This window comes from Podarcis bocagei, assembly GCF_964188305.1.
Source record: "Podarcis bocagei genome assembly, chromosome: 16".
NCBI lineage: Eukaryota > Metazoa > Chordata > Lepidosauria > Squamata > Lacertidae > Podarcis > Podarcis bocagei.
The window spans coordinates 40714483-40740675 of record NC_138142.1 but is presented as its reverse complement, the minus strand read 5'-3'; the positions used below and the strand labels follow the sequence as shown (position 1 = coordinate 40740675).

At 50.2% G+C, this 26193-nt stretch overlaps 1 protein-coding gene across 3 annotated transcripts in view; it reads right to left on the bottom strand.

Annotated features, from left to right (window-relative positions):
* Nucleotides 1-2228: 2228 nt before the first annotated feature.
* SEMA6C (semaphorin 6C) overlaps nucleotides 2229-26193 on the bottom strand; it is a 142442-nt gene continuing 118477 nt past the window's right edge. For 2 of the 3 annotated variants that reach the window (XM_081173502.1, XM_081173503.1), the window contains exons 18-19: nucleotides 22464-22622; nucleotides 2229-5751 (exon numbers count right to left, since the gene is read on the bottom strand). In XM_081173502.1, coding sequence (XP_081029628.1) covers nucleotides 4514-5751; nucleotides 22464-22622 — 1397 coding nt within the window. In that variant the 3' untranslated portion in view covers nucleotides 2229-4513. The remainder of the gene's footprint in view (nucleotides 5752-22463; nucleotides 22623-26193) is intronic. The other variant, XM_081173504.1, reaches the window with a different exon arrangement.

Below are 26193 nucleotides of genomic sequence, written 5' to 3'. Positions count from 1 at the left end.
CCGTTTTGGAGGTGCTTCGCAAAACGAATTTCCTATGGGCTTGCTTCGCAAGACGAAAATGTCTTGCGAGTTCCTGCGGGTTTCCCCCCTCCCCCCCTTTCCCAAGCCGCTAAGCCGCTTATCAGCTGATCCTAAGCTGATAAGCCACTTAACAGCTGATCCGTCAAGCCGCTAATCAGCTGATCGCTAAGCTGCTAATAGCGCTAATCCGCTAATGGGCTTGCTTTGCAAGACGAAAAAACTGCAAGACGAAGAGACTTGTGGAACGGATTCTTTTCGTCTTGCGAGGCACCACTGTACGCAAAGGGCCTTTGTGATTTATTATGGCATCAGCTTTCGGGAAGCATGGCCATGGGTGATAAACTGTAATAAATCTGTTACGGTCAAGCGATAAACAAATTATATTGCGTTCTAATAAACCTGTCTGATTTCCGGACCGGCTGGTTTTCCAAGCCTGCTGCGTTCTCAGCCTTCTCCACCTGCAAAAACAACACGCCCCCCCTAACTAATTCAAACAATGAGTTCATCAATGGCCGGGAGATCAGGTGTTTCCTTGGTGTGTCGGGGGTCCTTCCTTACCCACCGGCCACCTGGGACGGTGTGGGGAGAAAGAGAGAGACAGACAGAGTGGGGGGGGGGAGCCATCTGTCAGTGGGAAACAGGAAGGAACAGCAGCCGCCCCCCCCAAAAAAAACCCCCATGGAGTCTCCGGCTCACAGCCATCAATTCTTCTTGCAGTCAACGCAAGTCAAGGGGGAGGAAAGGAGAGAGAAAATCTCACCCAGACGTCTAGCAGGCGGCCCGATCAAACGGCGTGGTGGTGGTGGAGGTCGTAGCAATCCGCCAGATGTTCAGCGAAGAGTTGGAACTCGCAAGGAGAGTGTAGATTCCCCAAGAGCATCTGGCCCGAATTTTGCAAAAGGACCACGGATCCAAAACAAGACAACTTGCATCGCCCCTGATAATTGCATTATTATTAGGCTAACCTGCAAAGCTGTCAACTTCCCCCTTTTCTTGCGAGGAATCCTATTCGGAATAAGGGAAAGGGTGGGTGGGAAAGCCCATTAATAAAAGAATGGCAAATTCAACTTTGTGAATATAAATTTGGCAAGATTTGCAGCATTCTTAAGGGGACAATCGGACCAAAAATTAGCAGAAGAATGGGGCTGTGTCAGCAAACTTTTTCAGCAGGGGGCCAGTCCACTGTCCCTCAGAACTTGCGGGGGCCGGACTATATTTTTTGGGGAAAATGAACGAATTCCTATGCCCCACAAATAACCCAGAGATGCATTTTAAATAAAAGGACACATTCTACTCCTGTAAAAACACGCTGATTCCCGGACCGTCCACGGGCCGGATTGAGAACGTGATTGGGCCGGATCCGGCCCCCGGGCCTTAGTTTGCCTACCCATGTTCTATAGTAACTATATTGGTATGTAACTAATGAAGTTTTGTAGGGTTAAAGAAATGGAAAAAATGGTGCAAAAGGTATAAAGATAGAGGTAATTTACATTAGAAGCAACAATTCAGAAAGATTAAAAACTTTGAGGTCTCAAAACAGAGGAAGGAAGTCAATGTGTACGTGTATTTGTACGTAAAGTTTGTTAAGATAATATGGTTTTCTTTGTAGGTTTTTTTTGGTCCTTTTTGTTTCATTCCCCCCTCCCTTTTGGGGGGATTTTATGTTTGTAATTTTTGTTGTAATTTCGCTTTGAAAGTAAATAAAAATAAAAAAGGAGGGGGGAGTTGGTTTTGTGTTCGAATCCTGCCTGTAAGGTTTTCCACAGGTATTTGGTTGGCTGCTGTGAGCAAAAGATACTGGACTGGATGGGGGCTCCCTCTGGCCTGATCCAGCGGGGCTTTTCTTATGGAATCAAATAAGCAAGGAGAGTTGAGAGCCCACCCACTGCTTTATAGATCTCTGTGCAATTCCTGCCAGAGGGGCGTGTATATTAAGGGTGCACTTTTATGTACCAGAGACTGGGAGTATCTGTCCCCCCCCCCTTTCAGGTGCTGCTACGCTCCCTCCTCCTTTGCCCATCCCCTGTGGTCAGCATGACCAATGGTTAGAGCTGATGACGGGAGATGGGAGTCTTTCAATATCTGGAGGTTCCCCCCAAAAAACCAAGATATAACCCAACTGGCAACTCCGGGGAAAACTCACAAAACAGGGTCTCCACAGACGTCCCCGTTTCCAAATCCCGCGAGGAAAGAACGCAAAGAAACGGTTCTTCGAGACACAAAGAGATTATACATATATTTCAAGCATTGACTTGGGACAGATATTTCTGGATACCAAATGTACAGGTCCTCAGCTCTGCCGGACAGGGCCTCCGGATTGGTGTTCCTACACAGTAGGATAAATTTATTGTCTCTGTTCTTCTCGTATATGAAGTTAAACAAGGAAATATACACATCTATGAATACCTATGTACAACGCTTTTTAAAAAGACCTTCCGAGAGCAGTGTGCCAAAAAAACCCAACCACCCTCCACGCGTGCGTTTCCCCCCTCCTTTTTTTTGAAAAAAAGATTTGGAACGGAGGTTTTCGACCTCGCCTGACACTCGCTCGGTTTGTATTCGTGGCAGGATCAACTGTCCTTTCCAAGGCTGAGGAAGCAGACGACGGCTGCTGAATCCCTTCCAAAGGAGAGATTTCTCCCTGCTCTGCTTTTTGAATTGCTATCAAACCCATAAAGGATGCAGCCAACAGTTTTAGGGGCTGATGTAAACATCTGCGGAGATTCAAACTGGGGTCTATATTTTTAAAAAGAGAGCCCCCCTGCTTTTTTATATCGTATATATTTTTTAATATGGTTGCATCTAATCAATAAGGGAAATGGGTCTTTAGCAAGGCTTTCCCTGATCGCCTCTGGCGAGTCAGACATATTCCCAGGTGACCAAGCTGAACTTTTGTAAACTGGGGGGCTAGCCTGTCCTTCCTGTGTTTTGCTTGCTAGTCACCAACCCATGCATGTTCTTATATGCGGGGCAGATTCCTTGGAAACGAGGCCGCCGGAGGTCTTGAGGACCAGCGACTTGTGTGAACTTGGTTTGCAAAACCGGCTTAATTCGGGGAGCTAAAAACGAAAGGAAAACAAAAGGAGGGGTTGAGGGCCAAGGGAATAAATGGACGATCTTAACTCCGGTTGGGAAGGTGGCGGTGAAAAGTCGGTGAAGGAAAGATACAAGGTTTAAGGGGATCCCAAATGCTATATTCTGCTCTCCAGGAGGTGGGATCCGCACAGTCCAGAATATTCTTGCCGAAGAAGTAACTCGGAAGCAACTGTTCAAGAGTGAGCCACAGGCTTGTCCCTGTTCCGGCTCCACCTTCGTTCCAAAAGCCAAGCCCAATAGCTTGGAATAGTTCTGGAAACTATTTCTCCAGGGAGACTGTCCCCACCTTTCAGAGTCCACGACTTCACATTCCCAGGATGGGCGCACCAAAGAAATAAAATAAACGGACACCACGTTCTGGTCTCGAAGAAAGAAAAGTGCTACAATTTTGGTTTGGGGGACAAGGTCTTCCCTCGGTGGGGGGCACCCAACATGCTACATTCTAGACCCAAGGAAAGGTGCCAATAAAATGGCTCCAAAGGTAGATTTTGTGATGGAGGCGGCTGTGGCCACATCAGAGTCTCATTTCCAAAAGCAATCTTCCTGTTTATGTATAGGGTAGCCAGCCCCAAAGCTAGCAAGGCCTGGGCCACTGTGGCTTTGCAGCCTGCTCTGAGAATATGGTGAACCTCAAATGGAGATCGGAAGCCAATTCAAGGTGAAAATAGCCTAAATTGGCCAAAGTGGTGAGCCTACCGTGATTTTTGCCCAGAGGGTGCAGAAACCCAACATTCTAGAAAGCTCAAGAGTTTGTGTTCTGCTTTAGCAAGCTTCTAGCCCTCAAGTCCTCAAACGGGGGCGATCTGGACACAGAAGTTGCCCGGACTTCTCCTACAACAACCAATTGCTACTTTCCTTCTCCCTTTATGAACCCCATCTTGGCCATCTACTTCCTTGCCCGCAAACGAGCCTGCCCGAATTTTCGGAAGCAGAATTGCACGAAGGCGAGGCGAAAAGAACTGCGGTAACCCCTATTGGTGCATCAATTGCGGGTGCCTGGGATTCGGGAATGGCCTTTGCCCCTCAAAGCCACCTGTCTGAATGCCTTCGAAGACAGGAAAAAGGAGCGGAATCTGCTTATTTTGGCAACTCGGCTCAGTGGTCACGGGGAGGACTGGATAGGTCAAAAGAACTGCCCACAGCAGGAGGCAGCCAATGGGGAGAGAGGAAAACCCAGCGCTTCCCCTCCCACCATTTCCCGTATGCAAACGCCTCCCCCCTGGCGAACCGCTGCAAGGCACGCTGGGAGTTGTAGTCCAGTTGTAGGCAGGTTGGCAGAAGCGGGTCTCTCTGCTTGCCTTCCATCTTGAACAGCTACGGCGGCGGGGGACCCCAATTTAGGCCTCGTTCGCCCCCCGGCACAGCTCCGGGCGACCGCAAAACAAACCCTGGGGGCTTAGTAACTGAACTGCCTGGAGGATTGGGCTGGGGGCGAGGACGGCATGAAAAGCCCCTGGGCGCCCCCTCCTGGTTTGACCAGGGAGACCGAGCGCTTGATGCCCCCGTGGCCGGCCAGCGGGACCTGGTCGCCGTAGCTGTGCTGCCGGGAGAGGAAGATGGCAGGATGGGCTCCCTCGTGGGGCACTGAGGTCCCTGTAGAGTGCATGCGAGTCAGGAGAGACGAGGGCGGCCGGCCCGCCTGGCCCAGGCTGTGGTGGCGCGACAGCACGCCCCCGCCAACGTTCACCAGCTTGGGGGCGGCGCAGAGCGAGTGTCTGTGCGGCCGGGCGCCCGCTTTCTCACCGGCCGCAGGCGGGTCCGGTGGCACGTCCAGCCTCCGCGGCAGGCTGTCCCTGGGCAGCGTGGAGGAGCTGTAGTATGGGGCGCTCTCCACGTCCGGGATCTGGGGCTGCACCCGGTTGGCGAAGGAAACGGCCATGGGGGCAAAGCGGGGGCCGGCCAGGCCCTTGGCCGAGGAGCCCTCGGCTTCGTGGAGGTGTTTGAGAAGTTCCTCCAGGGCGGCCACCTCCACCCCTTTGGGCAGGTAGCACTGGGAGTGCCGCACCAGGACGCGTTCTGGGTTGGGGATCTTCTTCTCGTCCAGGTAGCCCGCCAGGGGGGCCTCGTAGCCGCGCAGGTGCCCGGGCCCTGCCACGGCGCTGGCGAACGGGAAAGGGTGGGCGTTGGAGACAGGGGTGTGGAACAAGGGCACCTTCCCCTGCGACTCCTTGGCGTTGTTGAAATTCTGGTTCTTCTCCCACTGGTTGCGAATGGCTTTCATGTTCTTGACGGGAAGCTCCGGGGTGGATTCTGGGGTGGGCAAACCAGACAGCTCTGGGTGGTGGTCCTTGACGCCCGCCTTGGCCGTGACGGAGGTGGCCGGCGGTTCCTTCTCGCGGGGGAGCAAGGTGGTGTACAGCTTGGTGCCGGCGCCTTCGGCCAAGGCGTCTTTGGCCTGCGCCTCTAGCAACCCGTTCATCTTTGCCAGGCTCCGCAGGGACAGCGGGCGCTGGAGGCCGCCTTCGGAGTCCTTCCCTGCCCTCTTGGCCTTCTGGAAGCTGTGGTTGCAGTAGCAGGAGACCAGCAGCCCGGAGAGGAAGGCCCCCAAGACGAAGGCCACGAAGATGCATCCGATCAGGAACGTGAAGTGGACCGTCGGGGCGTCCTCGCGCCCGCCCGACTCCTGACGCACGCCTGGAGCCAGAGAAACAGAGAGTTAGGGGGCTGGGCGCCAATGCGGCCGCCTCGCTTTACCTGGCAGGTGTGAGGGCGTCTCCGGCCCTCGAGGTTGGCACAGCCACCTGACCTGCCGGGGATTTTCGAGACGTGATCCGCGCATCTTTGCGGGTTGGGCTAGATGACCCTCGAAGCCCATTTCAGCTGCCCAATTTTATGATTCGATAAGGCCCAACTACAACTCCCATCAGCCCCTGCATGCATAAGGATGATGGGAGTTGTAGTTCAACAACATCTGGTGAGGGCAGGGAGCAAATTTGCCTCATTCGTATTATACTGGGTTGTGGCCAACGCAAGTCTTACTCAGAGGAGACCCACTGGAATGACTAAGACTAGAAGTAGAATTGTAGAGCTGAAAGGGTTGATGGTCAACGCAGGAAATGTTTGTCCAACAAGGGACTTGAACCCACAGCCCTGAGATTAAGACTATCCCATGTTCATTAACTTCTATGGGTCTACGTTGAGTAGGGCTTGCATTGTGTACAGCCCACCGCTCAGGTCCTTCTGAATATTAGGGAAGACTGGGAAGAATTTCAAGGAAGGGGTAGAGATTGTGGACTTATTCCAAAGTCTTTCCTACTTTCCAGCAGTTGCAGCCAATTTTTTAAAAATAGAGTTACTACCGAAATTTCACCTCAAGCAGACTTGAAAAAAAACCCAGAAGAAACAAACCCTCAACGTGGAAGAATCTCATATGAGAAATTTGGAGATCAGCCCATATGAGAAGAAGGTTTTGCTGTAAAGATTAGCAGAACATCACAGCTAGAAAAAGAGCCGTGGGAGTGTGACTAGCCAAATATCTCAATCTGTCTTGGATTTTTTTCTGTCTATACATCGAAACAAAACCCACAGGTCACACCCACACCATACATTGAAGGCACATGACCCCCCAAAAAAAGAATTCTGGGAACTGTAGTTTACCCCCTGCAGCGCTAGAATTCCCAGCACCCTGAACAAACTATGTTTCCCAGGATTCTTTGGGAGACGCCAGGTATGTTAAATGTGCTTCAAACGCACGGTGTGGGTGCGCCTGCTATTTCTCCTCCGTGGAGAGACAGAACGGCGATGAGGTGGGATGAGCAAGGTTGAGATGGCTGATGGAAAATGGAAATGGCGTCTGGTGGTTCAGTTGGGTGGATTATGCAGGCGTGGGGAGACGGTGCCCCTCTTTACCCAGCCGTCACAAAGCTTCAAGGCTTCTCCTCCTCCTCTCTGTGTGTCCATGAAAAGAGCTGCTACGATTCACAATGCGGCCCTCTACGGGTCTACTGATGGTGACAGCAGCAACGAAATTAAAAGACGTTTGCTTCTTGGGAGAAAAGCAATGACAAACCTAGACAGCATTTTAAAAAGCAGAGACATCACCATGCCGATAAAGGTCCGTATAGTTAAAGCTATGGTTTTCCCAGTCGTGATGTATGGAAGTGAGAGCTGGACCATAAAGAAGGCTGATCGCCGAAGAATGGATGCTTTTGAATTCTGGTGCTGGAGGAGACTCTTGAGAGTCCCATGGACTGCAAGAAGATCAAACCTCTCCATTCTGAAGGAAATCAGCCCTGCGTGCTCACTGGAAGGACAGATCCTGAAGCTGAGGCTCCAAGACTTTGGCCACCTCATGAGAAGAGAAGACTCCCTGGAAAAGACCCTGATGTTGGGAAAGATGGAGGGCACAAGGAGAAGGGGAGGACGAGATGGTTGGACAGTGTTCTCGAAGCTACCAGCATGAGTTTGACCAAACTGCGGGAGGCAGTGGAAGACAGGAGTGCCTGGCTTGCTCTGGTCCAGGGGGTCACGAAGAGTCGGACACGACTAAACAACAACAACAGGTCTACTCGGAAGTCAGTCCTGCAGAGCTCCATGGGGCTGACCCCTAGGAAGTGGGGGCGTTGGAGCAGGTTGGAGGGATTTCAGTCTATTTCTGGTTTGTGCCAATGGTGCATTTCCCACCCACCCCCAATCTGTGGCCTGATTCCCCCCAGCAACCAGCCTAATCAATAGCTAGAGAAGTTGGGAGTTATAGTTTGGCAGCGCTTGGAGGGCGCCAGGCTCCCAATGGGCGCGTTAATCACGTTCCTTTCGTGCAGAAGGTCCTGGGTTCAGGTCCTGAAATCTCACGGTGGGTCTGGGGACAGACTGTCTGCTTGAAACGCTGGACAGCTGCTGCCGGTCTGTGTAGACAATATTAGGCGGACCAGCAGCTCTAACTCAGCGCTCCCAGGCTTTGCATATGCTCAAAGGTTCACAGAGGCCTTGGCCCTGGAAGCACAGCCGCGAAACCTTAACGCAGATTCAAAATGCCTTATGCCTTTTTAAACATTCTTATTTTAAGATACCCTTTAACGAGCCCTTTTAATGAGCTCAAACGGTACAATTAAAAGAAAATGGATCATTTAATATGGCTTTAAATGGCGCTAATGTGAAATTTCCATTTACTGTATACCGCACTTTTAATGGACCAGAATAATATATATATTGCTATTTAATAATAATACTACTAATAATAATCTTTATGCTATGGAAGATTGTGTCTCACCCAGCGCACGGGAATAGTCTAGAGTTTTAAAATACAATATTAATCTCTATTATTTTTAATCTTGCTGCTGCTTTCTTTTTTTTACAGAAAAAGATCTTTAGTGTTGTGTCTCTACTGCAATTTTGCCAGGGCGGAAAAGGCAGAACATTATATGTATTTTAGTAATGAAGTTCATTTATTTTACTGGATTCCTGCTCCCCCCCCCCTCGTGCGCTCGGTTAATTATCTTTGATGCTTTCACTTTGGGCTTTTAGAAGTCTGAACGCCCTGCTTTAATTAATTTCAGTATTCGAACCCGATTCTGCCTTCCCCTGTGTAAATAACGATCATTGAGGGAAAAGACTTTTGAAAGGCAGAAAATATGCTCTCATTTAATATGGGAGGAGGGGACCATCAGGGCATTGCTCACAAGCGGCCCTCCACACCTCTCTTCTCTGGCCCTCAGAACTCTTCAATCCTCCTTGAAGGCTTTCACCTGCCTGGAAGGAGACCTTGAAATACAATCACCTCTCTCTTTCTATCTGCAAATATCGTGACTTTTCCATGGGCGGAGCTTACTATGCAACAGGGGGAGTGGCCTATTTGGCACCGCCCACTTTGGCCCTTGACCCCGCCCACCAGATTCGGGGAGTGTGTGTGATGGAGAAAAGAGCACAAAGGCTCAGGAGAGCGAGAGATGGGCACTCTGCACATGCTCAGAGGCTTTTCATGATTCGGCCTTCTATTTTCCTAGAATTCCCTTTTAACTGTTCTGCTACTTTAATGGGTTGCGTTGCGCTTTTTTAAATAGCAGACGCTTATTTCCGTGTTTCAATGCAATGGTTTGATCGTGTGTTTTAAATGCGTGGCTTATATTTTTGGGGGGCAGGTGATTTTCCGCTTGCAAACGACTTGGGAGTCACCTTGACAATTAACCGGTAATATAATATATGATTATGAATGATGGTGATGATAATACTACTACTAATTACATTTATATACTGTTCAATTATTAGGGTGACTTCCAAGCAAATAATAATAATAATAATAATAATAATAATAATAGTAATAATAATAATAATAATAATTAGATTGATATCTGGCACTGCCAGCAAGTTCAGAAACAACGGTTTGTCTCCAACTGAGTTTTACTCAGAGTAGAACCTATTGGAACCAATGCACAAAAGGGAGCAATGTCAATTCACATCAAGGGCTCTACTCTTAAGTAGGACTAGCAATGGATCTAACACTCTGGTCCAGTGGGAGCCTAGAACATTAATGGAGTGTTAGGAGAAAACTGTTTTTTTTTTTTTTTTAAAAGGTTTTTTTTTGAGCGGCATAAGCTAGGGGTGTGTGTGTGTAAAGAATCCACATGCTTTAAATTAATTCAGAACCAGAGGCAAAGACTCAGCCAAATGGCTCTGGGGTGAGTTTGCTCCTCACAGACCTGGATGATCAGGAAAAGCCATCAAGGAGCTGACCGTTTCGTTGTTAAAAATGTGGAAAAAGAATAAGACTGGGTTTTTTTTGCGGGGCGGGGGGAGAAGGCGAATAGGGGGGAAAGGAATAAAAGAAAAAACAGATGGCAGGAGGGGGGAAGGGACAAAGGAAGGCCTAAAAAGCAAAAATCCGTATTTAAAAAAAAGGAAAATACTAGGGGAAGATGAGAAGGGAAATGATGGCTGCTGTGTTTTTCTCCCTGAGAGGGTTAGTTCCACCCTAAATTGCGCCCGACAGTTTCTCTCCTTCCCACTTTTGGAAGAGAGGAGAAACGGGCGCCTTCAAACTGGCTCAAACTCTGCAAACTGTGCAAGCACCCAGGTTTCACAGAGTTCTGCGTCACATGCGGCGAAGAGCTCAGTGTTACCCAGAAGACTGCATTCAGCGACAGAGGTCTGCATGGTTTTGAGCTCCCTGCTTTTAAGAGGGGTGGGATTCGGCTGCCAAAGGGGTTGCTGCTTCTGACAAGCCACCTGCACAAGACTCAGCTGTGACCCTTGCCGCCAAGGTGGACCTCAACAGAACGCATATTTCTTCCCTGTTTAGCCTCCCTGCCCCTTCTCCTCCCCAAGATCTCGGGTGTGGGTCAATTTTGCCCGCGCAAGCCTGGCCACGACCTGCCGAAATTGGGGGTCCCGTTTCGGAATGGAGGCTCCTAGGGGCCAGAGACCTACCTGCCTTGACAAACAACCTTCCCTTAACCACGGATATTTATGCTGTTAAAGGGGAAGGATCTTCGAAGAGGGAAGGTATTCAGGACACACAGCGAAGAGGAGGAGAAACCACGAAGCTTTGGGGCCCAATAATAGTCAAAAGTGATCAGCTTAGGGGGCGGGATTGGGCCCCCCTCTTCTTCCCTCCCCTCCCAATCCTGTGCTCCTTTTTCAGAAGTCTTGATGGTGGCCAGGAAGACACACACAAAAAGAATTAAGCCCGCTATTCACTTGAACCAGACTTATCGGCTGCCGGGGAGAAGGCTAGCTCCAAAATTGAGCCCATCCACGTGGCACATGGTCTCCTCTGCTCCTCGCGTGAGCAGAAAAGTTGGGGGATTTTTTTGTGATCATCTAAAGGCCACGGAAACCTCTGGACCATGGCAGTTCCAGACACAAAGGCACGTCCGGTGGGTGCCAAATGAGGGGCTCGCCCCCTCCCTCCCTCCCTCCCTCCCTCCCGGCAAAACACATTTTTCGTACGATGCACAACCTGGGATGGGAAGAACAGGGTGAAATATTTTGCAGAAGGGGCCAGCCTCTCCTCTCGAGGGTGCGATAAACCATGCGGTTAGTAACCGGGAAAATCTCTTTCAGGAGAAGTGCAGACTCTTAGCCCCTGCTTTTCACCTCCTCCCCCCCCCCCCAGGTTACCCGGAGCAAACGTGCACAAGTGTGTTAACACAAGGGTTGTGAGACACGTGCGGAAAAGGGCACCCGTTCCACGGGGAAGCTGCCAGGCTGTTAGAGGAGGGTGCAAGGCGCTGAGAGGAAACACGGAGCCATGTCAGACCGGCTGCCACGCATAACCAGACCACGCGCCTCAGGGGCTCACGTTCACCAATGGTCGCACGATGGTGTTACGGAGAGTCCGTATTATCCAAACAGATCCCATCTCTTCTGCTCATCTCAGCAAATTTCTTTTTCTGGGCCTCCATCTGGGGACGGCCGAATTCGAACCCGGTGCCTTTGACCCCCAGAGAAGGGCTTGGCCCCTATTGCCTTTCTGGCACCAGTCGGATAAACACTACTCAAATAGATGCTTCTAGGAAGCATAAAGTCACGTCTGTTAATTGCAAGGGAGCGACCCTCGCACAATGAAGCGCTTCATCCTCTAAACCAGCCTTTCTCAACCTATGGGTCCCCAGATGTTGTTGGACTACAACTCCCATCACCCCTAGCTAGCAAGGCCAGAGCTCAGGGATGATGGGAGTTGTAGTCCAACAACATCTGGGGACCCACAGGTTGAGAACCGCTGCCTAAACTCTCTTTAAAAACCTCTCCCTCTTTCAATGCTGGAACCTAGAGGGTTATCTGAAGAGTCTTTTCAGACTCAGGAGCGGCTTGGTGATGGAATGCCTAGTAGGATGGAATAAACCTGCGGAACTCCAGGCCACAAGATCCGGCGGTGGCCGAGGGCTTAGAGGGCTGGGGAAAGGATGAAGAGAGGTCGTAAGAACCTAAGAAAACTGTGCTGACTCAGGCCAGTGGCCCATTTAGTCCAGCCAAAAAGATGCCGCAATGGGAAGCGAGGGCGACTCTCCCCATTTACGACCCCCAGCAACTGGTATTCAGTGGAGGCTGATAGGCCTTCCATGAGCTTGTGTAGTTAAAGCCATCTAAGTTGGTGGCTTCCTGTAGCGGTGAGTTCCACAGTTTTATCCATGCTCTGCACATGAAGAACTCCTTCCTGAGTCTCCCAAACTTTGGCCTCCTTGGATAACCCTGTGATGGGTGACGATGGGGAGAAAAGCGTCCCTCTGGCCACTTCCTCAGTACCGCAAATAATTTGAGACGCTCCTTACAGCATCCCCCGCTCCCTAGATTTATCTTTCGAGATCTCTTCCCCTCCTCTACGTTCATTTGCAGCTTAATAGCCCTAAAGTACGTCAGCCGGCGCAGCAGAGATGATCTCGCCTTCGGATTTTCCCCGCGGACAGACAGACTCTCCCACTGTCTCTGCCCGGCAATTTCTATCTTCTGTGTTCTTCAGGGGTCAGCGGACAAAAGGATGGTCCCCCCCCATCGCATTATCTGTGCCTCAATTCCCGCCCCCCCTCCCAGTCCACAGAACAAAGTATGAGGTGTGCAGGTTGGGGGCCCGAATTTTGTTAGCTTTCGGGAGTTGCAAAAATCCCATCATTTTGTCGGAGAGACGCGCGAAAGAAAGGCAAACCACTTCCCACGGAGAAAACAATGAAGCTCAGAAAAAAGGGCCTCCATGGAAACTCAATTTCTTTCTTTGCTTTTTTTATATTATTATTTTTTTGTAAAAAGGAAAAACACTGGGCGAGCGGAGGAGAGAGGGACAGAAATAAACAAGACGGCTTTAAAACCCAATGAATGTCAAGGGCTATATAGCTAGCTAGCACTCCAGCTTTTTCAAAAGAGGACATTTAAAAAAAACAACGACAAGAAAAGGTGCCGGTGCTTTAAAGGAGTAGATTAACCAACTATTTGTCGAGTTGATTAATCTGTCAGGACCCATTTGTAAGCATGTGGGCAGGAGAGTTTGAAGGACAAAGCTGTCGGGTTTTTTCAGAAGCGGCTTGGGCTTTGTTAACAGGGGAAAAGAGGAATGAACAATATGTCCAGCCAGGCAGCCCTTTTTCTGCTAACAGCCGCCGTTGACCCCATCGCGGGCTGCACAAAAAGATCAGGATCAAGCCTTGCTTACCGTCCTGCTTCTCCAGCAGAGGCCAGGTTTGATGCCTGGGGGGGGGGGCTCCAAAAAAACAGGGCATGGAAACACCAGCCCTCTGCTGTTGTTTAACCTGCTATGCTGCTCCTGGAACTGGAGGCTCCATTTACTGTATTTTTCGCTCCATAGGACGCACTTTTCCCCTCAAAAAACTAAGGGGAAAAGTCTGTGCCCTATGAAGCGAATGCAGGGGGGAGGCAGGCAGGAAAAGCCCCCAAGAGCCGCACACAAGCTTCACGCGGCTCTTGGGGGCTTTTCCCCAGGAGGGAGAAAGGACTGCCGCTCCCCGACCTGTTCTGGGGGCTCGGGCTTCCCCCGCCCCCAGCCCCGCAAGCTCTGGGAGTGGAGGCAAGGCTGCCTGAAACCCCCTGAGTGCAGCAGCAGTTTGTTCTGCGCTCCGGGGGCTTCAGGCAGCTATCCGCAAGCCTTCGGAGCGCAGTGGGAGTTTCCCCGTGCTCTGAAGGCTTGCGGATAGCAGCCTGAAGCCTGAAGCCCGGGGAGCGCAGTGCCAACTCCTGCTGAACTCCCCGGGCTTCAGGCAGCTATCCGCAAGCTCTGGGAGTGGCGGCAAGGCTGCGCGCAACCTTGCCGCCACCCCTGGACCTCTTCTGGGGGCTGGGGTGGGGGGAAGTTTGGGCTTCCCCAGCCCCGCGGCTAAAAACGAAGCCAAGACAGCGAGCGGGATCCATACTTTTTTTTTCTTTATCCCCCCCCCCAAAAAAAACTAGGTGTGCCCTATGGTCCGGTGCGCCCTATGGAGCAAAAAATACGGTAAGTTCTCAATCCTCTGATTGGCCAACCTGCCCTTTCCCTGCTGTTATATCCCTTCAGAAAACCTGAGCGATGCCCCTTGTCTAACTCGCTTCTAACCCCCTCCTTGAAACCTTGTCTTTTCTGCAACCCTTTTGGCAGAATCCCCTGGTCTCTGCACCCTGCTTTAAAACCAATACCAGTATCTTGGTTCTCAAACTTAATCCGTTCCGGAAGTCCGTTCCAAAACCAAAGCATTCCAAAGCCAAGGCGCGCTTTCCCATAGAAAGTAACGCAAAATGGATTCATCCGTTCCAGACTTTGAAAAATAACCCCTGAAACAGTAATTTTACATGAATTTTACTATCTAATGAGACCATTGATCCAGAAAAGGAAAGCAATGAACAATGTCCCTCAATCAATCAATCAATCAGTCGCTGAACTGGGTTCCACGCAGTCGCAAAAACAAAACGAAGAAAAGCTACAAAAACCGCAAAATAAATGGCAAAAACAGACAAACCTCAATGTAACACTCAAATCGGAAGCGTAAGACTCAAAACGGAGCACGTTCGGCTTCTGAAAAAAGTTCGCAAACCAGAACACTTACTTCTGGGTTTGTCGTGTTTGGGCTTCAAGTTGTTTGAGTACCAAGGTGTCTGAGAACCAAGGGACCACTGTATAGCAGAATAGTTGACCCTGGACTTAACCCTGACTCCCTTCCCTTTGCTCTGGCACCACCGCATGATATACAGTCGTATCTCGGAAGTCGAACGGAAACCGTTCTGAAAGTTCGTTCGACTTCCGAAACGTTCGACTTCCTAAGCGCAGCTTCTGATTGGCTGCAGGAAGCTCCTTCAGCCAATTGGAAGCCCCGTCGGACGTTTGGCTTCCAAAAGAACGCTCAAAAACCGGAACACTCACTTCCAGTTTTCGATCGTTCAGGAGCCAAAACATACGAGTTCTGGGGCGTTTGAGAACTGAGGTATGACTGCACAACTGTAAGCCCTTTGGGGCAGGGAGCTACAGGGTTCCCCATTGTAACACCACCATGTGCAGAGACCGTGCTACGTAAGCAAGTAAAAATATATATTTTTCTAGCTTTAGGTATATATATTTCGCAGTGTATCATCCTCTCCCCTAAATCTGGATGGGGGTGGGGTTTAAGCCCTACTGAAACCTTGCAACAGGAACATAACATTGCTAACTATTATTTCTTGACTACTTCCACCCATTGCATCAACAAACAGGACTAGCCACTTTGGATTCTGCAAACAAAATCCAGCTATTGGGCTGGTGGTTGAGGAATAATATCTAACCATCTCCCTCCTGGGAAAGTATGATTTCTCTCCCCCCCCTCCACTTCAGCTCACCACTTCCTGTATAAAAATTGAATTTTTTACTCCTCGTTTTCCTGGGACACCCCCCCAAAAAAAATCCCTCGGACATTTGGAGGAATTTAGCAAGCAAGGCCCAGAATCTATTCAGACGCTGCAAGGTCCACAAGCATTTTTACAGGCAAGGGGGGTGGAATCTGTGGCCCTCCAGATGTGGTCGGAATCTCAACACCAGTCCTGACCATTGGTCATGCTGGCTGCTATGAGCTGGACCACAGCAGCAACATCTGGAATGCTACAGATATTCCCCAACTCTGCTCATTCATAAAACCCTGGGTGAATTTATTTTGTTGACTATTATGGCTCTGCACTAATAAAAAAAAAATTCCAAACTACTCCCCCCTTCTAAGGTCCTAATTAGAGTCTGGTTTCTGGATGAGGCCAGATCAATCGAGTTCAGTATCCTATTCTCACATTGGCCAATCAGACGTCTCTTTCGGGAAACTCAACATTTTGTTCGTCTTTTTCGGGCGAAGGGGAGAATGTCATCGCAAAATTCGGAGAGGTGTGAATTTCAAAGCTGCCGTTTGGTTATTGAATTCTTTCGGGGCGTACGAATTACTTTTAAACACAGAATTAACTGAATTCTTTCCCCATCACTAAGCACTGCCTTGTTTTATAACGGGAACAACCTGGTGCTCTTTGGAAAGCTAAAATTATTTCAGAGGTGCTTTTGAACGCAGCCCTCGCTTTCGGAAAGAAGATTGACAAGCCAGCGGTTCCTTCGATAAATACTCTCTCTCGGAGACCCCCTTTCTTTCTCCTTAACCCCCGTCATGGAAAACAGGAAGTCTCAAGTCTGGCTTATTTTTCCTGCCTTTTCAAAACTTCACAATAAAAGTCTCCCTGGCTGCAAGCCCAGATAGCAGCAGCCAACCGTCTTATTTTACTGCCTCCAACTCATAACGCGTTTCTCGAGCCGTAATTTAAACCAGAGAGGCTTTTGCCTGGCTAAGCTCTACTCAGAGTAGATGAGTTGAAAATAATAATAATAATAATAATAATAATAATAATAATAATAATAATAATTTATACCCCGCCCTCCCCGGCCAAAGCCAGGCTCAGGGCTGCTAACAACAGTAAAATTACAGTAGAAACATAAGGGGGGACGACGACGACCAATTTAAAATATAGGTTAAAATGCAATTTAAAATGCAGCCGCATTAAAACCATAAGGGGAGGGAAACATAAGGGTCAGACTGAGTCTGAACTGAAGGCCAGGCGGAACAGCTCTGTCTTGCAGGCCCTGCAGAAAGATGTCAAGTCCCACAGGGCCCTAGTCTCTTGGGACAGAGCGTTCCACCAAGTCGGGGCCAGTACTGAAAAGGCCCTGGCCCTAGTTGAGACCAATCTAACCATTTTGCGACCTGGGACCTCCAAAATGTTGTCATTTGTGGTCCTTAAGGTCCTCCGCGGGGCAGACCCGGAAAGGCGGTCCCGTAGGTACGAGGCTCCTAGGTCGCATAGGGCTTTAAAGGTCAAAACCAGCACCTTAAACCTGACCCTGTACTCCACCAGGAGCCAGTGCAGTTGGTAAAGCACTGAATGAATATGATCCCATGGCAGGGACCCCGTAAGGAGTCTCGCCGCGGCATTCTGCACCCGCTGGAGTTTCTGGGTCAGCTTCAAGGGCAGCCCCACGTAGAGCGAGTTACAATAATCAAGCCTGGAGGTGACCGTCGCCTGGATCACTGTGGCCAGATCAGGGCGAGAAAGGTAAGGGACCGACTGGTTAATAGAGCGGAGATGGAAAAGGGACCTTTGTTTGCCATGCCTGCTAATTTCAATGGGGCTACCCTGAGTAGGGCCCTTGCGGGACGCAACCCTCCTAAATTCTCTTTGAAAAAATCCCTCCCTTAGAGGATACTAGAACTTGTGGATCGTCTTGGGGAAACTGTTTTGCAGCATATTTAGGAGTAGCAAAAAAAGGAAAGGCTTCACTGTGGAATGTGTAGTAAGATGGAACAAACCTGTGGAACTTCTGGCTACAAGATCCGGCAGTGGCCAGGGGCTTAAAGGGCTGGAAAGAGGATGAAGAGAGTTCATAACCTAAGAAGAGCCAGTCACCCATCTAGTAGTTCAGCATCTTCCTCCTCCATGATTTATCTAATCCTCTTTCAAAGCCCTCCGAATTGGTGGCCATTACCGTCTCCTGTGGCAGGGAGTTCCACAGGGTAACTTTGTGCTGCATCTATGGAAACAGAAACTAGAGAGGTGGCGGGATACATTTAGCATTGTAATTGTACGGGTCGCAGAAAACCGCTTTCATCAGCACAGGAGTTCATTGTTCGGGAGTTTTTTTGGTTTTTTAAAGTGGCATGCTGTCAAATAATTAAAATAAGGCCGAACGAGAAGAGCATCTGAAAACGGCACACACAAACACACAAACGGTTCACCCGTCCCAACGAGATCAGCTGATCTGGCGGCCTCGGCAAAGGCAGGCCGAATGGAAGGTTTAACGCCGAACAGCTGATCTCCAGAAATAAAAAAAAGGGAGAGCGTCCTTTTTAAAAATAAAATAAAAGGCACGTTTGCCCCTTGGCAAGAAGATTGCAAGCTAATTAGCGGCGGGCCTCTGCCAAGCCTGCCTCCCTCTCCCCACCCCAGTCAGGGCTGTGCAACGGTTTGATGTTTCGTTCCTTGAAAGCTGTTCTGTGGGTCGCTGTGCTTTTCTTTGCTCTGAATAGGAGGAAGGCCTCGGTTTGTTCAGAGGTTTCCCCCCTCTAACTGCATGCCCGTTTCATTGAGTATCGTGGGGGCCTGCGTCTTTGGATCTGCACGCCAGGTCAATAAATTGAGCAGAACCCAGAGCTAAGTGTGGGAAACGTCAGGGCGGCTGCCCGGCCCTTGGAACCACATCTAGGCCCTTCGCCTTCTCTCTCTCAACCACACCCTATTTGCACCCCAAATATCATTTGCCTTTCTGGGACACGTCCCGGGACGCCAAGCAACGCCTCTGGCCTGCCTGGGCGGAAGGCAGAGAGTGGGCAAGAGCAAGCCTGCAAAACACTACTAAACCTTAGGTAAAGGTAAAGGGACCCCTGACCATAAGGTCCAGTCGTGGCCGACTCTGGGGTTGCAGCGCTCATCTCGCTTTATTGGCCGAGGGAGCCGGCGTACAGCTTCCAGGTCATGTGGCCAGCATGACTAAGCCGCTTCTGGCAAACCAGAGCAGCGAACGGAAACGCCGTTTACCTTCCCGCTGGAGCGGTACCTATTTATCTACTTGCACTTTGATGCACTTTCGAACTGCTAGGTTGGCAGGAGCAGGGACCGAGCAACAGGAGCGCATCCCGTCGCAGCGATTCGAACCGCCGACCTTCTGATTGGCAAGTGCTAGGCTTTGTGGTTTAACCCACAGCGCCACCTGCGTCCCTACTACTAAACCTTAGGTTACGTAAATACAATCCTGGTAAGAACACATACAACGTAGAAGGCCGTTTTTGACTATGTAACTTCTATTTCAAACACAATTCAACCTATAATATCTCACAAAGTGTAATTCCATAGACCAACACATCATGCAAACAGAACATGGTCTGTAAACCATTGGACTTTAATTTCTCTTGACATGTTCTGCTTGCATGATGTGTTGTTCTATGGAATTATACTTTGTGAGATTATTATTATTATTATTATTATTATTATTAATAATAATAATAATAATAATAATAATTTATACCCCGCCCATCTGGCTGGGCTTCCAACAAAATATTAAAATACAGTAATGCATTAAACATTAAAAGCTTCCCTAAACAGGGCTGCCTTCAAATGTCTTCTAAAAGTCTGGTAGTTGTTGTTCTCTTTGACATCTGGTGGGAGGGCGTTCCACAGGGCGGGAAGGCCCTCTGTTGATTTTTGTTTGAAATAGAAGTTACATAGTGAAAAACAGCCTGTTACCTTTTGTGTCGTTACCAGGAGCTAGCCTGCAGCAGGAAAGTAACCTCTCCATTAACTGGACCACTCCCTTTTGCCTCTGGATCTGTCCCCCATCAGAATGCGGCCCACAGGAGGTTTCAAGGAAGGGAAAGTGGCTCTCGGAGCACTGTTGGCAGTCAAGAAGTTTTGACAAGCCAGAATTTGCTTTTGCTTCCAAGGGTCTGGAAACCATGCCGGATGAGGAACGGTTGAAGGAGCTGGGTTTGTTTAGCCTGGAAAAGTGGAGACTGAGAGGAGATACAACAGTCATCTTCAAATATCTCAATGGCCATCATCTTGTTTTCTCCTGCTCCAAAGGATAGGGCTTGCAAGAAAGGAGAAGAGGGCCTTCTCGGTGGTGGCACCCGCCCTGTGGAACGCCCTCCCACCAGATGTCAAGGAGATAAACAACTATCTGACGTTTAGAAGACATCTGAAGGCTTGCAGATTGTTTTACGAATGCCACAAAACCCCTGGAACCTGTTCAGTCAGATGAGTGTTTGGCTCTCACCCCTCCAAACTGGGGATTTTCCTGCAGCCAGAGAAACGCTGCCCTATTTTCACAAGACCCAGACATGTGGGCAGGTGCGAGGGTGAGAGAAGCTAAAACTGGCTGACCCAGTTTGGCCTTCCCAAAATAAGGGGGCTAAGCTGGAATAAGCCGGTGGGATCTCTCTCGTTATATATACATATAAAGGAAGATGAGCTATGTCCAAATTCCTTACAGGTTGTGTGTCCCGTCCCCCATTCTGCTTTATTTAGGATTACCGGAACGTATACTGACTCAGGCACTTAGGCCTGTCTAGATCAATATAGCCCACACTGATTGGCAGGAGCACTCTAGGTTTTCAGACATTCTCAGTCCATCCAGAGAGGATGGCGATTGAACCCCTGTTCTGTCGCTGAACTAAGTCCCTTTCCTCCTTGCAGAGATATAGCAAGGCCATACTTCTGCTAGAGGCAAAGTCTGCAGATTCACAACAGATCAATCCATTCATTTAATCCTTTTTTAAAAAAAGACCTTTAAAGTGGTGGTCATTACTGCTTCAAGTGGGAGCGAGTTCCGCTGTTTAACTATGCATTATGTGAATAAATCCTTTCTTTTCTCTGTCCTGAGTCTTCCAAAGTTCAGCTTCATTGAACGCCCACGAGTTCCAGTGCTTGGAGGGAGCAGGAGAAAATTCCCCCCCCTCACCACTCACTCTGTGCCATGCATAACTTTATAATTTTATAAAATGCAGATTACCACGTGAGCTTCCTTGAGGCGGTTTGCAGCACGTCTGCCTTAAATACCGATAACTGCAACCCTCATCCTAGTCTCTGTTAGACCAACCCTCTGCGGTTCTTCTCTGGTTCAAAAATGAAGAGACATACAGACCCATATAATCGTAGCGATGGCTCCCACTGCCCTGCCAGGTGGGAAGGGAACCTCTGAGCATGTACAGAGAAGGACCTGGACTCAGAAGAGGAAACCATTCCAAAATCAGATTCTGCCTGGGGTTTGGGAGGAGAGAATGCTCACAAAACACTTTCCCAGGAGACCTGCTTCTCCCTAAATTGAAAAACAAAATCCAGCTTATTTTTGGCGGCTGTTCTCTCCCCTCGCACACCTTTATCTTCCCTGCCAGCTTAATTCTCTCATTTCCCCGCAGCTGTCTGGGGGCATTTTGTTTGCAATTTGAGGGCTATTTTCTCCCCCCTGTTTGCAATACGCATTACGCCTAATTCTCCCAAAATGGATCAGCTCTTAAGAGCTATTTCCGCTGGGGGCCGTTTCTCTGTTCTTTCTCTCCTGCTTCACCAGGGTTATTCCCCCCACCCCACCCTGGCACACTGAAAGCTGGCGGTTCTCTTCCTCTCCATCCCATCAAGTCCTCCTCAAACTCTGCCTGCCAGGGAGGGGATGGTGCCCACCACACAGCAACCCTGCGAGGCGGGACACGCCAATCTCCCCAATTTAATGTATTTTTAATCTTTTGTTGGAAGCTTCCCAGAGTGGCTGGGGAAACCCAGCCAGATGGGCAGGGTATAAATAAATTATTATTATTATTATTATTATTATTATTATTATTATTATTATTATTATTATTATTACAGTCATCCTCTTGTTACGTTTGCTTCAGGTTAAATCTTTTCAGGTTGCGTCCTGCGGCAACCTGGAAGTACCAGAAAGGGTTACTTCCGGGTTTCACCACACACGCATGAGCTCAAAATGACATCATGCGCATGCACAGAAGCGGCGAATCGTGACCCGCGCACACACGCAGACGTGGGTTGCGTTCTGCTCATGTTGCGAACGGGGCTCCAGAATGGATCCCGTTCACAATCAGAGGTACCACTGTATCATTATTATTGTTGTTATTATTATTATTTACAGATGGGAAGACTGCAGACGGGACTCATTCAAAGCCTCCCCATGCCTTGCTTTATTGGCCGAGGGAGCCGGCGTACAGCTTCCGGGTCATGTGGCCAGCATGACTAAGCCACTTCTGGCAAACCAGAGCAGCGCATGGAAACGCCGTTTACCTTCCCGCCGGAGCGGTACCTATTTATCTACTTGCACTCTGACGTGCTTTTGAACTGCTAGGTTGGCAGGAGCAGGGACCGAGCAACAGGAGCTCACCCCGTTGCGGGGATTCGAACCGCCGACCTTCTGATCGGCAAGTCCTAGGCTCTGTGGTTTAACCCACAGCGCCACCCGCGTCCCTTTTTTGATCCTAATGTCTCAACAAATGAAACTGACCTATGGAAAATGTAACTTGAAAAAAGAGACGTTGCGCGCATACCTTTGTAGACCAAGAAAACGTAAATAAAATATTATGGAAAAAAAATAACAGAGAGACAAAGCTTTCACTTCCGGTGAGCGCAATCGGATCTCCCACCCAGGATCCTAAATAAGACTCGCCATCTTTGTCCTTTGCTCAGAGAGAGGCGACCGTGCGCGGCTTGCGCAACCCCTGCTCCCCGACGTGCAAGACACAGCGACGCAACCATTTCACATGCCTCTGCATTCCAGTGCGCCGCCAGGCCCTCCCCGCACAAGTTAGTGGTTCTTGCACAGCTTGCTGTTATCACGGGGGTGCCATACTGCAGGGACGGGGCGTGGGGACACAGCGCATGTGTCTGTGTGTGTGCATGCGGGCAGAGAGGGTCGGGGGGTCAGGTGATCGGCCCCTTCTTACCCTGCTTGCTCACAGCCACGTGGAGGGTGGAGCGTGGCCCTCCTGCGCCCGGGGCCAGGCGGGCGTCGGGAGCCAAGCTAGCGGGAGGAGACCCAGTGGGCGCTTCTGGGAAGGGAGAGGAGAGAGCGGTGGCGGCGGCGGCGGAGGTCTGCGTCTTTCCTGCGTTGCCGGCGATAAAGACAGTATCAGGAGGAGGAAGCAATAAAATAATGACATTTTTTGGGGGGTGGCCAGTTAGGGGGTAATGGGAGGAGGGCCCCCCCCCGAAGAGCCACGGTGAAGGCTGCGGACCCAGGAAAGGTCTCCGCCAACACCGTACAATCACATCTTATGCAGGGGATCAGTTCCGAGGTTTTCTCAAAAACACACACCGTATTTTTCCGCGTATAAGACGCCCCCCATGTATAAGACGACCCCTATTTTTTGGAGCCCCAAATAAATAAATGCAACATTCCGTGTATAAGGCAACCTCTAATTTTAAACTTTTAATTGTTTTTTTTTTTGGGGGGGGAGAAATATAGTCTTATGCACAGGAAAATGCATATTTAAGCCACTACTTTGGTTTGTGCCACCGTGCAAGGATTTCTAGACTTCCGTAGTTGGCATGCTAAGCGGGCCTCGCAAGCCCGAGAGATCAAAAGCTGTTCTTTTTGCGCAGAGTAACTCATAGGGATCAGGTGTGGAAAGAGCTTTTATCCCTCACCTGCCAAGGCACATGGGGAAACCGTTCTGAAAGGGTTGGTTGGTACCCAACTCAGTTCTACTCAAGAGTAAACCCACTGAAATGAATGGGCCGAAGTTAGTTGTATTCATTCATTCCATGGAGTTTGCTCCGGCCATGACTAATGTTGGGTAGTGTCGCTGAGATGAGCCCCGCTGAAAATAAATCAACACGACTAAGTTCCATTCATTCCAGTGGGTCTACTCTGAGTAGGGCACACGCCCTATGTTTAAGCCACTCTGATATGGCTTTAAATCAGCCTTTCTCAACCTGTGGGTCCCCAGATGTTGTTGAACTACAACTCCCATCACCCCTAGCTAGCAAGGCCAGAGCTCAGGGATGATGGGAGTTGTAGTCCAACAACATCTGGGGATCTACAGGTTGAGAACCGCTGCTTTAAATGGTCAGGGCCTCCTCCAGAGAATTCTGGGAACTGCAGTTTGTTGAGGGTGCAGAGAGTTGTTTGGAGACCCCTATTTCCTCTCCCGGTGCTACAAATCCCAGAGGGGTTTAATGATTTCCCCAGGAAGAGGGATCGCGCTGGGAATTGTAGCGCCAGGAGAGGAAATAGTGGGCAGCCCTTAACCAGCACCCTTAACCAACTACAGCTGCCAGAATTCTATAGGGGAAGCCATGATGGTCGAACGTGGAATTATTGTGCTTTAAACGCAGGGTGCGAATACGGCCTTCGTCAGATATCACCCATAAAATGTCCCCGTCTCTCTCTCTCTCCTTCCTCAAATGTGTCCTGGGCTTTATGTAGGCGATTAAGAGAAGTTTAAAAAGCCCCCCCCCCCCCAAAAAAACCCCTGATTGGCAGAGTTTGTGCAACTGTTTTGCAATCCGCAGAGCCTCCGTCTGCTTGCGTGTCAGCCGCCCCCCCCAAATGCCGAGCCAGCCAAGTTGCCTAATGAATCCCAGACACGTGTCCCCCCCCCAAGTCCCCCGCCGGCCCCACAGTCCTCGCAGGAAGTGGCGAGTGGAAGCGGCCAAGATTTGCAGCGAGACAGGGATAAGAAGCGGGGAGGAAGGGGGAGGCCTGTTGCTCCAGAAGACCACCCCCCCCTAAAAAATCACCTTCAGCTGACCCCGGAGCCCTCCTCAAAACAGACCTGAGTCAACCGTGTCTGTTGCATTTCAATGGGTCTACTCTAAGTAGGACTGAGATCTGAGACGAGCCCGGAAAAGGACCGGTCTCAGGTCAGGAGAGAGGGGAGGCTTGAGAGGGGCCAGGAAATATGTGCGCACCCCTAAATTTTGCCCTCATCCCCCCCCCCCGCAAGTGATGCTCACAGAACACAACAGCCTCCTGTTCCCCCTTCCCGCTCCTTCCTCCCCCCACCCATTAAATCAAGAGATTTCTCCCCTGCTGGGTAATTAATGGAGTCGCTTTGGTTTTAATTTCCTTCCAGGCGTCGGATTGGCTCTGGAGCTCTCTTGCTTGGGGGAGCTGGACTCAGGGGGTGAGGTGGGGAGGGCAGGGAAGCAGGGCCTCCTGCAGGGAGCTGATTGCCTGCGCAGAGAGCTTCATCGCCAGAGCTGCTTGCCCCATCTAAGCTCTGGAGTGTGTGCTTGTCGGCATGCCAGGACGCCTGGGTTCCACACAGCCCGGATGCCTGGGTCCTGTATTCCCCAGGTGTCTGGGTTCCTCACACCCGGATGCCTGGGTCCCGTATTCCCCAGGTGTCTGTGTTCCTCACACCCGGATGCCTGGGTCCCGTATTCCCCAGGTGTCTGGGTTCCTCCCCTCCCCTCTGACACCTGGGTCCCGTATTCCCCAGGTGTCTGGGTTCCCTACCCCCCCAGATACCTGGGTCCCGTATTCCCCAGGTGTCTGGGTTCCTCACACCCGGATGCCTGGGTCCCGTATTCCCCAGGTGTCTGTGTTCCTCCCCTCCCCTCTGACACCTGGGTCCCGTATTCCCCAGGTGTCTGGGTTCCCCATACCCCGGATGCCTGGGTCCCGTATTCCCCAGGTGTCTGGGTTCCTCACACCCGGATGCCTGGGTCCCGTATTCCCCAGGTGTCTGGGTTCCTCCCCTCCCCTCTGACACCTGGGTCCCGTATTCCCCAGGTGTCTGGGTTCCCCATACCCCGGATGCCTGGGTCCCGTATTCCCCAGGTGTCTGGGTTCCTCACACCCCGGATGCCTGGGTCCCGTATTCCCCAGGTGTCTGGGTTCCTCACACCCGGATGCCTGGGTCCCGTATTCCCCAGGTGTCTGGGTTCCTCACCTCCCCCCTGACACCTGGGTCCCGTATTCCCCAGGTGTCTGGGTTCCTCACTCCCTGGACGCCTGGGTCCTGTATTCCCCAGGTGTCTGGGTTCCTCACCTCCCCCCTGACACCTGGGTCCCGTATTCCCCAGGTGTCTGGGTTCCTCACTCCCCGGACGCCTGGGTCACGTATTCCCCAGACACCTGGGTTTTGTATGCCCTGGACTTACTTATTTAACTAGAAGGTGTGCTGGTGTGTTTATGAAAAGGTCTTTTCTACCCTACAAGTTCAAATATGAGACAAGAGGGGAAAACACACTTTTTTAAAGGGTTCTGAGATATGGGGCACTTGGGTGACATCACTAACCTATCCGATTTTAAGTTACGTAAGTCATGAGGAAAGGATTGAGGGGAGATATTTAGAGGTCTCCCGTATCCGTTCCATCCTTGACTTTGGCATCTTTTACCCCTCCGGAAAAACCCTTCGCTTAGAGTAGAGGGAGCCTGTGGAGATCAAGTTCCTATTGGTCTCACCTCAGCCCTGGGATTATTGAGAGGACCATGGCTGAAGATCTAGGAGGACCATGGCTGAAGCTGCAGAACTTGCTCCCTCATCAAATAAACAGAAGCCACATTTCCACCATGCATTTCGCTTTGAACGGTCCTGGCTCCCCGCCCAAAGAATTATGGGAACTGTAGTTTGTTTAGGGTGCTGAGAATTGGAAGAAGGACTCCCCTCCCCTGTATTCCCCTCCCAGAACTACGATTCTCAAAGTGGTTTAATGGCCAATCCC